This window comes from Solanum tuberosum, unplaced genomic scaffold (genome assembly GCF_000226075.1).
Source record: "Solanum tuberosum cultivar DM 1-3 516 R44 unplaced genomic scaffold, SolTub_3.0 scf00151, whole genome shotgun sequence".
Taxonomy (NCBI): domain Eukaryota; kingdom Viridiplantae; phylum Streptophyta; class Magnoliopsida; order Solanales; family Solanaceae; genus Solanum; species Solanum tuberosum.
The window spans coordinates 1,313,898-1,327,583 of record NW_006239077.1 but is presented as its reverse complement, the minus strand read 5'-3'; the positions used below and the strand labels follow the sequence as shown (position 1 = coordinate 1,327,583).

General features: G+C 31.9%; 2 protein-coding genes across 2 annotated transcripts; both read right to left on the bottom strand.

Annotated features, from left to right (window-relative positions):
* Nucleotides 1-977: 977 nt before the first annotated feature.
* LOC102587618 (peroxidase 5-like) lies at nucleotides 978-3,007 on the bottom strand. The gene is made up of 2 exons (XM_006353066.2): nucleotides 2,710-3,007; nucleotides 978-1,942 (listed from the first exon to the last, which is right to left on the bottom strand). Exons 1-2 carry the CDS (start codon nucleotides 2,992-2,994, stop codon nucleotides 1,166-1,168), a joined length of 1,062 nt encoding a protein of 353 aa, XP_006353128.1. The 5' UTR covers nucleotides 2,995-3,007; the 3' UTR covers nucleotides 978-1,165.
* A 6,842-nt stretch (nucleotides 3,008-9,849) lies between these two features.
* Nucleotides 9,850-13,532, bottom strand: LOC107061620 (cytochrome b561 and DOMON domain-containing protein At3g25290-like). Its single transcript, XM_015311208.1, has 3 exons — nucleotides 12,828-13,532; nucleotides 11,949-12,203; nucleotides 9,850-10,392 (listed from the first exon to the last, which is right to left on the bottom strand). The coding sequence occupies exons 1-3, from the start codon at nucleotides 13,521-13,523 to the stop codon at nucleotides 10,036-10,038; spliced, it is 1,308 nt and encodes a 435-aa protein (XP_015166694.1). The 5' UTR covers nucleotides 13,524-13,532; the 3' UTR covers nucleotides 9,850-10,035.
* Between the last annotated feature and the right edge of the window lie 154 nt (nucleotides 13,533-13,686).

Here is a 13,686-nt window from a genome sequence, read left to right as displayed (position 1 = left end):
CCGACTTACAAGATCCACAACTGACGTCTACAATCCTCTAAAATGAAGAACCGCTAACACCTACTCAGGATAGGGTCTCGACATATTCATCAGCTACACCAAGCAAAAGAAGACTCTAGACTCAGCAACTCGATAAAGAATGAAATGTATCAATCATCGGTTGAACTCTACCACAGGCACGAGGATTAATCCTATCTATTATTTGAGTTACTTTACCACAAATATGATAGTATATTATTTGAGTAGTTATTTTACCACAAATTAAAACAAAAAGCTTCTCTATATTGGTACGATCGGTTAAAAGGTTTGCATTTTTGGATGACCTAAATCAACGAAGAACTCAAGATATAAAATATGTGGATGCACGTTAAAGTTAGGATGAGCAAGCTCTTTTTTAAAATGCATTGTATGTGACTCCTGACTAACATGATCTCTTCAAATAGAAAGAACGTCAAATTCATGAGGCGTAAAATCATCACTCGACTACAGTACTTATCTAGCGAATACAAGCTCAAGTTTGTCAGTACTTGATTGGTATATATGCACGTCAAACTCTCCATATGTAAATCAACAAAACGTAACTTTAGTTTGCAAGTAAACATCAGACCCACAAAAAGTGAAGGATGCTTCACAAATATTTAATTGTATCTAATGTGAAAATTTGTGATGGCAGAGATGGTTAGTTGTGGTGGCTGGTGATTGTGGATAGAATGATGGTAACTATTATCTACACAAGAATACTTTTTAATGATATTACGACTCTGTTTTAAATCGTAATGATTGAAACCTATTTAGATTTATAGATAACTAATTTATTTGGGACCAATTTTAAAGCGTTAGTCCAACTCATAGGGAGTAAATTGACCTTTTGAAAAATGTTGTATAAGAGTGATTGATAGTGTCAAACATTTTGGATATTTCAAGTAGAAAAAAATGTGGTACAATTTTAAAAAAAAAAGGAACATAGAGGTAGAGAGCTTAAATTTATTCCCTTTCCATAAACATATGCAATGATACAAATGGTACTTACATTACATTTAACAATCAACACAATGTAGTAGGAAGAAATCAAATCGAACCAAAAATAATACAAATCTCACACAAATGTTAATAAATCAACTAAGCCACACCCAAGGGAGCGATAAACCTGTTGGAATTTATCAACTCAATTGATAAAATGACAATTCTTCCTGATCTCACCCTTGTTATCGGTAAGGATTTCAATTGAACCCATATGAACCATTGCATTAGCAAACTTACGTGTCCAAGTCGATCGAAACTTAACGTTATTCAATACCAACTTAGAAGTTAAAGGACTTTCATACAACGTCTGATCAGAAGTCAATAGTCCCTTATGGTTCCTCAAATTGAGATAATACTTGTTGTCAAGATGAATAGGTGATGAAACATCAAGATTCACAATAGGATCATCTTGAGTATCACTCATTGGTCTAGGACACTTGTTTTTCAAAAAAGAAGCATATCTAGTATCAAGTGAAGGATCTTGAGGATGTGTAGTATTGAAACCATAAAGCCTATTAGAGAAAGCAGAACAATGAGAGACACCAATAGAATGAGCTCCTGATAAAGTCACCATTTCATCAAGTGACAATCCTTTTGCTTTGAAGTTGTCTTCGAGTTGCTTGGCATCGAAAAAAGGTGGAGGGAGGTTTTGAATGACTTCAGAACTCAATGAAACACGTCCATCACGACGTCCTCCTGGTACAGCATACTTTATACCACCTACAAAAAACGCGCTATCTCTAGCAGCATAAGCAAGTATGTCTGCACACGAAACTGTGTGTGGACATACTTTTTCAAGCAATGCCTTGGCTTCATCAATAACCCCAAAACCTCGAAGGCTCGGGTTGTTAATGGGACTATCTTTCTCAGCTGTTTCCTTTCCAGGAACTGAATCCAGCAACACTGAACCATCACAACCCTATAAACAAGAAGTTAACAAACACAAATGCAAGTTAGCATTAAACAAATAAATCAAAAACATTGCATCAAAAATGACCTTTAGTGGCATTTAGCACTCTTTGTAAATGTCTCTAAAGCCTGTAGTGACGCTGGATCCAATGACAATTAACTAATGTCGGTAAAGATTTTATCACTCTTTGTTAATGTGTATATTTCTTACTGCTAAAAGTTGTTTTTGTTATAGTGAAATTGTCAGAATTTCACTACATTTTATGTTATCACTAACATGACCAAAAATAAAAACTCCTAGAAAACATAGGACCTAAAGTAAATACATTAACATGATTATTCTTTAACAGTAGCAACAGAGTCAGGATTTTCACTACGTATGTTCAAAATTTGAATAAGTAAACACATACAGTAAAAAAATAAAAAAGGGTTCAACATCTACTATATACACATAGTAATATATAAGTTTAACTATGTAAAGTGTTACCCTGATAAAGCAACCATGGAAATGCATATGAATAATGCCAACAGTTTTCTAGTCATACATGTACTAGAATATCACCATATATTATGTATTTCCCTAACATGACCAAACAAACTCGTAGAAAACATAGAATAGGACCTAAAGTAAATACATTAACATGATTATTCTTAACAGCACGTAGTAGAGTCAGGATTTTCACTAAGTATGCAACACACAAAGAAGTTAAAGGGGTTCAACATCTACTATATATACATAAAACATAATTTTAACTGTGTGTAAAAAGCGTTACATACCCTGATAAAGCAATCATGGAAATGCATACGAATAATGCCAGCAGCAAAGCCAGGATTCATAAGAACAGCTTTGAATACAGCTTTTCTTATAATGCCTTCAGCTTGTGGACATGATTTTGAATAGAAGCCAATACCAAACGTCGATTTTTTTGGTGGCAATGACGGATATCCAGACTTTTTTGGTGGTGGTGGCGGAGACGTATAATCGTAACTATACTTGTAAGAAGCATCAGTAAATACAGAAAAACAAAGAATCAAACAAGAAAGTAGCGCCAATGAATTCATTTTGTTACTCTTAATTAATTCTTGTACATACAAAATTGTTAGTTACAATTCGATTTTTATAGGCAAATTATCATAGAACCGCGCAGTTAATTAATTAATTAGTTATACAAGGTCAAAGACATAAAAAAGAATAATATCGTATCTTTTATGCAATGTTCTGACTTTGAATTATTCTGTTTGTTTAATTAATTAAAGAAAAAGACTATAGCTATAGTTTAAGAAAATTGTAATTATCGGCTACAGTTTCTGAATTCTTGCTATTCGCCTAATTTGTATAAATTCAGAATTTGTATAATTCGGTTCTTGATTGTATAAATTCAGAATTTTTTATATGCTTATCCTAACTATTTGTATACGATTTATGAAGTATTCATAATAAATTACCTTGTTTGTATATTGAAAAGCGAAATATACAAACGAAATTCTGAAAAATTCCTAAATGTATAAATTCGGAATTTGTATATACTTACCCTATTTGTAATTTGTATATTTGCAAGCGAAATATACAAACTGCAACCTCTATACCAAACAGAACTATAGCTGTGGAACGCAATTATCGAAACTATAGTCATAGAGTATGTCTATTATATTTGCTATTTCTGAAATTTTCTTATTGATTAATTAATTAATCAAGGTTAGCACGAATTGGTATATCAACTTGCATGATATATATGAAGGTTATATACATGATCTCCACTAACTCATTCCAGCTTTGCATGATAACATTTTTTATGTAACTTGAAGGTGATGGGGCTTTAGTTTTATTTTAAATCACTCCAAATGTCAGAAGTTTTATTAATTTCAACAAGAAATTCTTCATCTTTTGCTAGCTGGCTTTGTAGACTAATTATTCTGTAAGAAAGAAAATGTCATAACCACTAGACTAGTTGGCTTTTCCGAATATGGAAAGTATAATAAAACATCGTCACATAAATTGAGAGCGCGTAAAATATATTTTATACTTCTTCTGTCTCAATTTATGTGATACATTTCAGATTTCGAGTTTCAAACATGTCTATTTTTAATTGTTAATTTTTATATATATTTTTAAATATTTTGAATTGTCAATTATCGTGACTTATAGTACTTTTTACGTAGTTTACAAATTATATAAATTTTATTTTTAAATCATTAAAGATTTCATGAGCAAATTCTCGATCAAACTTAGATTGTTTGACTCTCGAAAAATTAAATATGTCATATAAATTGGGACAACAAAGTATTCACTTACAATTTGTTTTTAGAGAAAAGTGATAAATTCTAACTAGTAAAAAGATAATTTAACCTTATTTACCCTAAATATGAGTAATTAAAAGAAAGTGTTAAATTATATAACAAACCAGAAATAATTTTTGTTTGCTATTATAATTAGCTACCACGTTGAAATGTTATTAAATATATAATTAAATAAGTTATTCTTCTTTGGTACTAGTCATATATTTTATTTAGAAAATGAGTAGCAATGGTAAATAAGTTAAAATTCTTAAAAGTTGAAAATTTGTATAGAATAACGTTTTTAAGATCTTTGAGAATGTTCTCAAGATGGAAAGAGTAGAAAAAAAAGTGAGATTTCAAGCATTAAATATGGAATCATTGGGAATGACTGGCACAATTTCAAAAATGATCGGATATGTTTCATAGAAGATTTCAGTTTTGAAAATTTAAAATTTGGAAAGTTTGACCAAATTCGAATAATTCGAATTAACGAGGTCGGATTTTGATTTTGACTATTCCATTAGATTCGAAGGGTGATTTATGACATGTGCAGAGTTTTGCATTGATCTTGAAGCGCTTGGGTGTTATTTTGGTCATTGATTGCATTCTAGTTCATTTCAAAATTTTGAGTTAATCACGATCAGTGTTTTAAAAGACTATGTTAAGACTTGTTTTGGGGCTTGTTCTGGAGCGGGGGTCTAGCAAAATATCCCGAGACTCAAGTGTGGGGCTTAGTTTTGTAAGACTTACGCCCTAACGTTCGGGGCCCGCCTAACAGATCTTACACAAATTATGTGTTAAAATTTTTAGTTAACATTATTGACCCTAATAATTTTTCAATAAATGAATGATACTTAATACTTTTTTAATCTATAGAGATAAGAAGATTGAGAGTAACTCAAATAACCAGTTGTAGTATCGCATCTTTACTATTTGGTAACACTGTGAAGGTGATTATATATTACGTAACATTTCTTTTAAAAATACATAGCGAAATTTTACTTTTTCACTTGTCATTGGGCTTTATGGTTTTGTCATGTCTCAAAATTATCATTATTTTATTTAGCTATTTGAAAGGAATTTTTATTTTTATTAATGATGGAGTGATGTTTTTATTATAATACTAGTAAGTTTCATTGATTATTTTCTTTTAGGAAGGTAAATTGTATAGTATGATAAAAATATATATTAAGAAATAATTATTCTTTTATTATTAGAAAGTTAAGATTTTAGATTATTTATACTTGTACAATCATGTTACAAGTTTTATTTTCTATGACTTTCTTTAATCATGCTTGTAATTATTTCAAACTATTGATGTATTTTTATAATTTTGTGTTATTATATTACTATACTATATTGTAAATTAAAATTTTAAAGATACATAGGCTTATGCCCCACGTCTCGCCCTATACTAATTAAGTAAAACGCTCCGCCTCACGCCCTCGCCTTTTAAAACACTGACCACGATCAATATTTGATGAAGACGATTGTAACAAACCCAATTACTAGACTAACTCAATTCAAACTCAAACAACCAATATATATATTTCACTAACTCGTAATTAGAATTACAAAGGAATTAAGAATTAAAAGGAAAATTAATGAACACAATAGTAGAAGAAGGGAATGAGAAGCAGAACTCAGAAAAAGAGAATAAGAGGACTAGAACACAAGTAGAAGAAAGGGATGAAAAGCTCGATCGTCATTGTGTTTACAATGTTGTAGGTCAAGTTAGTCTCAGGATCGCAGGCTATGGGTTATGTTTGCAAATAGTATATAGGACCAGAATAAGTGAGCTTGAAGCTCCTCGCTGGTTTGCTCCAGTTCATCGGAGCTTGAAGCTCCTCACCGGTTTGCTTCAGTTCATCAGAGCTTGATGATCCTCGCCGGAGTTGGGGTTTCGTACTGTTGGTGGTTGTTTGGTGACGGAAAAATGGGAGGAGAGAAAGATTAGGATTTTTCTCAATTTAGAAATATTTCCTCTGGTCTAAATATTAGTAATTATTATCCATCATCATTGTTTAATTCTTTGTGGCTAAGTAAGACTTATATAGAAAGTAAATCATATTTAAAAACCAACAATCAACTTACCGCTTTTGATGTCCCATGATTCTACTAGCTTAGAAAGAAATAATATAATGGGTTCAAATTGTGGGCTCAAGATCGTGACCCAAAATTATTAGTTAATAAAGTATCTATGTATCAATATATTCTTAAACTATGTATCAATATACTCTAAAGAATTATCGAACGTTACAATTACAAGAGAATTACTCTTACTCTAACTTCAACTTTTAGATGCCTTCAATAGGCTATGTTTTATATCTCTCTTTTATGCTCTTCCTAGTTATATTTACTTGCGTTCCTTTTTGTCTAGGGCGATTTATTCCATAATGCAAACTCAAATTCATATATAAAATGGTGACAATTGTTAGTTTCCAAAATTTTGTCTTAAATATATTGGTCTTTTATTATTCTTTATAAAACTAACCCAAGAATAGTAATACATGTGTGAACTTCTTTTATTAAATTAAACTTTAATTGCTTTAGAATTTGTTTCCTTTTGATAAATGTTAAAAGTATATATAGACAAGGACATTTGCATATCACGAACCAACACTAGTTTATAAACATATAAATATTTATTATATTATTTACAATAAATTGTTAATATTTTTCAACTGAATAGCTGATCAAATAATTAAAGTTTTAGAAAATAGTCTATTTTAAATTTAAAAAATAGTGAAAATAAAGGTTTTAAAGCATTGCAATTAACTTCTCCCTAGCTAATGCCAATTTTCTTACCATTATCTAATTGCCAATTTTGGATTACATTTTCAATTTTTCTTAATTTCTTTATACGTTTCTAGCTAAGCATTTTAATTAGGGAAGAAAAAAACATTGAATCTAACAATATTGCCAGCAAAAGTCCATTCACAAAATAAATTTGTTGTTATATATTCTGGCCATGTTTGAATTATAACACTATATATCAATTAACCCTTTTCCCCTCTTGTTCTTTTCTCAATTGGTTTACTTCTTGACCAAAAATTTAAATGTTCGTAATCTAATTCTTTTTCTTCTTTTATGTTTCCCCCCTTTTTTTCCCCCACTCTAGCTCTTTGAGCTATTTTTAATTTTTATATTCTTTTGTCTTCTCTCTATCTTTTTCCCTTTTTGAGCTTATTGAAACTATTCTCCATCGAATAGTAATGATTGTGTTTTGTACGAAGGAAAATATTTTCCTAGAAAATGTGTTCTTGAAAAATAAGTTCGTTTTCTAACTTATTTTCTCATGTTTGGTTGGTTAGAGGTATGGTTGGTTAATGAAAACCATTTTTCAGAAAATATTTTTTTTTCTTGGCTAGAGAGTAAAAAATACTTTTTAGGAAAATAAGTTTCGACATGAAAATCAACCCTAATAATAGATCCGATACCCGACCCCGACACAAGAACCAAAACATAATCTTGACGATCAATTCGGGATCCGACCCCAACACTCGACCTTGGATCTAATCCTGACACCCGATCCAGATTTAACACGTACATCCAACACGAGACCCGACCCTAACCCAATTCGGGACATGATCTTCAGTCCCAACCTAGAATCTAACCCCGACTCTCGATCCGAGATCCAAACCTAAACACGATTCCAATGAATGATCTGAGATTCAACCCCCAAGACTCGACCCGATCCAAATCTGAAACTCGACCTCGACTATCGACTTAACCCTGATTCGAGATTTAACCCCCACCCGAGATCCAACACGACCCGATATCCGACTCAAGATCCAACTTTTGAACCAGGATCCGATTTCGACTCCCAAGCCCAACATCCGACTCGAGATCTAACTTTTAGACCGAGATCCTATCCTAACCTACGACCCGAGATCCAACCTTGACCGGGATCCGACTGTGACCTGAGACTTGACCCCGACTAGAGACTTGACCACAACCTTGACTTCCGACCCCAATATCTGATTTGAGATCTAACCCTAATATTTGACACGAGACTTAACCCCGACTCGGGACCTGAAACCAGACCCCACCCCGAGATCCAACCCCAACCTCGACTCCTGACCCCAACATCCGACTCAAAATTCAATTTTGGATCAAATTCGACTCTGACACTCAATTCGAGACCTGACCCTGACTCCCGACCTTAACATCTAACTCAAGATTTGATTTTGGATCGGGATCTGACCTCAATACTCTATTCAAGACCCGATCTCGATCCAAGAACTAACATCGACTCGGGATCTGACCCTAAAACCCAACCCAAGACCTCACACCAACTTTCGACCCAAGATTTGACCCCGAGACCGGACCCCAACTGGGACCCGATCCCAGCCCCAACCCTGACTCTCGACCTAAATATCTGACTTTGGATCTGATTTTGAATCGAGATTTGACCCCGACACTTGATACGAGATCCAACCCCGACCCGAGAACTGATCTCGACCTGAACTCGAAACCCGACCTTAACTCCCGACCCTATACCTAACCCGACTTTCGACCCAGATCTAAATCTAAGTCCCGACCCTAGATTTGTCTCAACCCGAGATTCGACCTTGACCTAAGACCCAACCTCGACTAGAGTATACCTGACCTGAGATCTGACCCTGACCCAAGACTCGACCTCGCTAGACACCCGACCTGAGACCTGACCCCGACTCCCGACCCAGTTGTCGACACCAAAATAAGAACTAACTTTCAAACTGAGACCCGACCCTGACGCCCGAGTAAAAACCTTACAACCGAACCTTAATCCAACCCTAACGTCGACACTTGACTTCTGAACCCTGATCCGACACCGACACTTAAATTGAGACCCAACACCAAAATTGGGACTCGATTTTGAATCAGGACCGGACCCAGTACCCCATTCGTAACCCAACTTTCAAAAAGAGATCTGACTTCAACATCCGACCCCGACATTTGACAATGACACCCAACCCCGATAATCGATTTGATATCCAAATATGACACCTGGCATGAGATCCAACCTCGACTCTCAACCCAAAACCCGATTCGAAACCCCATCTCGACACCTGATTTGAAATCTGACCCAACACCCGACACAAAATTTTCAACCTCTAATCATAACTCAACATCTGACCTTGGTTCAATTCGAAACTTGAGATTTGGATCTCGAATCGAGATTGAGAGTCGGGTCTAGAATTGAGAATCATGAGCCAGATTTAGGATTAGAATAGAAAATCGACACTACTTGAATTAGGTTGAAAAGCTGATCGAGGTGTCGAGGTTCAAAATGAGTTTTGGAAAATGTTTTCCTTACTTTTTAAAGGCAAGTCATTTTTCTTAAATTTGAGGAAAATAAGTTGATTTGAAAAATATTTTCCAAAACATTTAAGGCAATCAAACATGAGAAAATTGAAATGTTTTCCTTCGTATGTAACACATAACAGTTTTGCTACAAAAGAACTAAGGTATTTGTGATAAATAATTGTGCTATTATTGATCATTTTTCAATTGGAAAACTATTCAAACATAGTTGCAAACGGAATAACGTAACGTTTATTTGTGACAAGAATATTGATTGTAGTTTATTCATCAAGTCATTATCATCATGACATTAGAATCAAATTAAGGATGGATTCAATTGAATTAGTCAGGCTTCAACGTGTATCAAGTATAGAATTAAAAAAAACTAAAAAGAAATATCAAACGATAGTAGCATACACCCATAATCCTTCAGAAATCCCGAATACGCCTCTACATTCTACCACACAAAAAGAAGTAAAAAAAACTTCTAACATAAACTTACAATTGGACAAAACATAATAGCATTTGTGTCTACTATTAGTTGTTTATTGGTGTATCACTAGGTTGAACTCTTCCATCTTCTCTTGAACCTTTTTTCTCATTTGCTTCCTCATTTGGTATGCACTTAGCACATAAGATCCAAAACCCAAACTTATCACACACAAATTTGAACCAAGATACAATTTCAAAAACAAGAAAGATGAAAGCCAAACAGCTAACTATTCCTAAATAAGCTGGTTTCCAGTATGTGTAGTCCAGATGCATTATTTGTATCCCTTTCAATATGTTGATACAACTCACAATCAGTAATGAATATCCAACAACATGATGAAACATGTTCCTATACATACGAAATTCATCGCGATCGCCTGGTTTAAATTTGAAAAACAACATCTGCATTCACAAATATGTGATGTTATACTTGTATGAAACTCTTTAAGTATCATTCATGTTTAAGTAAAGTTGTAATTTTGGGAGAAAAATGATTAAACAGTAAATTTAGAGGGTTTCCACAAGTCTGTTTACATCATCAAAGGTTAAAGGTGGCAAACAACAATATGTTGACCATATAAACTATACCTAAAAAGAATGATACATTTTCTTATTTGACAGATATTGAATGATACTATCAACGTTTTACTCATGTTGAGTCCAACTAATTTAGCAAATATTCCACAAAAGTATATATATACTTTTCTATTTGATTTTTTTTTATTTTAATAATAATTTTGGAACATTACAAAATTTTAATATCCTGCTATGACCGATTAAAATATACTATCAATGTAAAATTTCTTGATGTTGACTCATAGGCAGAGCCATATGTATTTGAGAGGTGTCAACTGACAAAATTATACTGTATTGCTAGGTAATTTTTTTTTCTACCTATAGATTAACATGTGAATTTTTCATTCTGTTCTTCTTGTGAATTTTCACAAATCTAATAAATTATTAACGGTAGAACCAATTATAGAATAATAATGTGTTAAGTAAAAATTATAATATTTCTTTATATTTAAGGATAATATAATACAACTTATTTGCCATGTAATTGTAAAAGAGACTAAATTACATGATATGCCAAATTACCAATATATATACCTTCTTTTTGTTTTAATTTGTATTTCTTACTTTTCTTTTTAAACTATTTTAAAAAGAAATTAATGTCTCTTTCCTTTTTTGATAATTTTTTTTATTCTAACTTTCCACATGAGATGTTTAAGAATCTAAGACCATAAGATTAAAAGACATTTAGGTATATTCTACATATATCATTCATTTCAGACCACAAAAAATTAAAATCTTTTTAATTTTCTAAAATTTCGTATCAAACTAAAAATCAGACAAATAAATTGAAATGGAGAGTGAGTGTCTTACTTGTATGGTGGCTAAAGCAAATATGAAAAGGCCATAAGTTCCATGTTTGGGAAAGGAATAATATTTGGAGATTAACATGTGCAAAACATTTTTTTTACGTATAGATTAGCATGTGCATTTTTCATTCTGTTCTACTTGTGAATTTTCACAAATCTAATAAATTATTAACTGTAGAACCAATTATAGAATAATATTGTGTTAAGTAAAAATTATAATATTACTTTATATTTGAGGATAATATAACACAACTTATTTGCCATGTAATTGTAAAAGAGACTAAATTACATGATATGCCAAATTACCAATATATATACATTCTCTTCGTTGTAATTTGTATGTTTTACTTTTCATTTTAAATTATTTTAAAAAAGAAATTAATGTCTCTTTCTCGTTTTAATAATTTTTTAATTCTAACTTTCCACATGTCATGTTTAAGAGTCTAAGACCATAAGATTAAAAGATATTTAGGTATATTCTACATATATCATTAATTTCAGACCACAAAATTTAAAAAACTTCGTATCAAATTAAAAATCAGACAAATAAATTAAAATCGAGAGTGAGTGTCTTACTTGTATGGTGGCAAAAGCAAATATGAAAAGGCCATAAGTTCCATGTTTGGGAAAGGAATAATATTTGGATGCTTTACCAAGCCATATTCCAACAGCCCATCCTGTTGTTCCCACAAGGTACCCAATTGTTTGGCATGAAATATGATATTTTCTCCAACCCAACCAATGTAATGGAAACTCTCTAAAATTCCTTGCTATAATCACACCAATAGGAAGCACTGTACCCCACCCAATAATATTTAATATCCCATGAACCTGCACGCACACACACACACACATATATATATATATATATATATATATATATATATATATATATATATATATATATATATATATATATATATATATATATATATATATATATATTCTTAATTCATCATTATGCAATAAAGAGAGTATCAAATCAATAAAAAAAGAACTAAAATTTTGTGTCATAGAATAGTTGATATTAGTCGTGTGAGGCTTCTTTTTACCTCACAAAAAATATACTTAAATTTTATATTTGTGGGTCCTACCAACATACCCTCAAGTGTAGTAAGTAAAACTTCATGAAAAGCATAAAATAGTAGGCATGAACATTCTCTCTCTATATATATATATAAGTATTACTTCTTTCCATTTATTTATTTTACTTTTCTTTTTATTATGTTTTTTTTTTTTTAATTTGCCAACTTCTTATTATCAATATTCCAAGTGACATGTTTAAGATCAGATGATTAAAAAGTATTTTGACACATCATACATAATTTTGTTAACAATCAAAAAATATTCCAAGTGACATGTTTAAGACTAGATGATTAAATCATATTTTGACACATCATACATATTTTTGTTAACAATAAACAAATTCAAAAAAATTATAGAAGCTTGACTTACTTGTCTTATTTTGCTAGATTCATGAACTCTATTGCCTCGACCTTTGCCTGTCCTCAAGTTAATTGTTTCACTACTATCATAATTCATGAGGCCTTTTCCATGCATCTTTAGTTCTTTATTTCCTACTGCCCCAATATTAATTCCAACTTGCCACACTTGATTCAACCTTGACAAATCATATTTCATTGGAAGAATAATAGTTGCTAATATAACATGATATTTAAGTTTACTAACGTAAATAAAATTGAAATTACTTATGTTTAAGTCAATAGGAGAAGGCAATAGTTGACAACCTAACTTGGTATAACTAGTAATGTTGTATGTATCCTTAAGTAACTTTTCATCATTCTTAGTCTTTATACCTATAAGAGCTTGTGTTCCAATCATTCTAGCTTCTGGACCAGGGTTCAAACCCCATGCTAGCCATCCTGTTTCTTCTTCTTCTTTTAACTTAGCTCCCACCATTATGTCAAGTTTTCGAGTGTTTTCGTGTAGATACATGGCTACTTCAACTCCATTGCTTTCCATATATCTCTTGGAAAATGTTATGTTGATTAGATTTCTATTCTTCGCCTCGGACAAGAAATCATTACTACAATGATGAGCATGAGTATTTGTAAACGAAAATATCGATAAAAATGATACAATGACTAATAACATCATAGAGAAAGATGGTGGTGGTGATGTTTCTATCATGTTGTTTATATTTTGTGTGTATACTAATTTAATTATTTGTAAGTGTGTGTGTGTATATATATATATATATATATATATATATATATATATAAATTATCAAGGAAACAAGTATGGATAATTTTCCATGGTGGAGTTGAAAGGAAGTAATGGATATATTCTTTTT

Bases quoted from the DNA above. Each gene is read 5' to 3' on its own strand.
- LOC102587618 (XM_006353066.2), bottom strand. From the start codon at position 2,994: ATGAATTCATTGGCGCTACTTTCTTGTTTGATTCTTTGTTTTTCTGTA. The intron at 1,943-2,709 runs GTATGTAACGCT...TCTTGTTTATAG, and splicing joins TCCATGATTGCTTTATCAGG to GGTTGTGATGGTTCAGTGTT.
- LOC107061620 (XM_015311208.1), bottom strand. From the start codon at position 13,523: ATGATAGAAACATCACCACCACCATCTTTCTCTATGATGTTATTAGTC. The intron at 12,204-12,827 runs GTAAGTCAAGCT...GTGTGCGTGCAG, and splicing joins AATCTAGCAAAATAAGACAA to GTTCATGGGATATTAAATAT. The intron at 10,393-11,948 runs GTAAGACACTCA...TTGTGAATGCAG, and splicing joins TTGCTTTTGCCACCATACAA to ATGTTGTTTTTCAAATTTAA.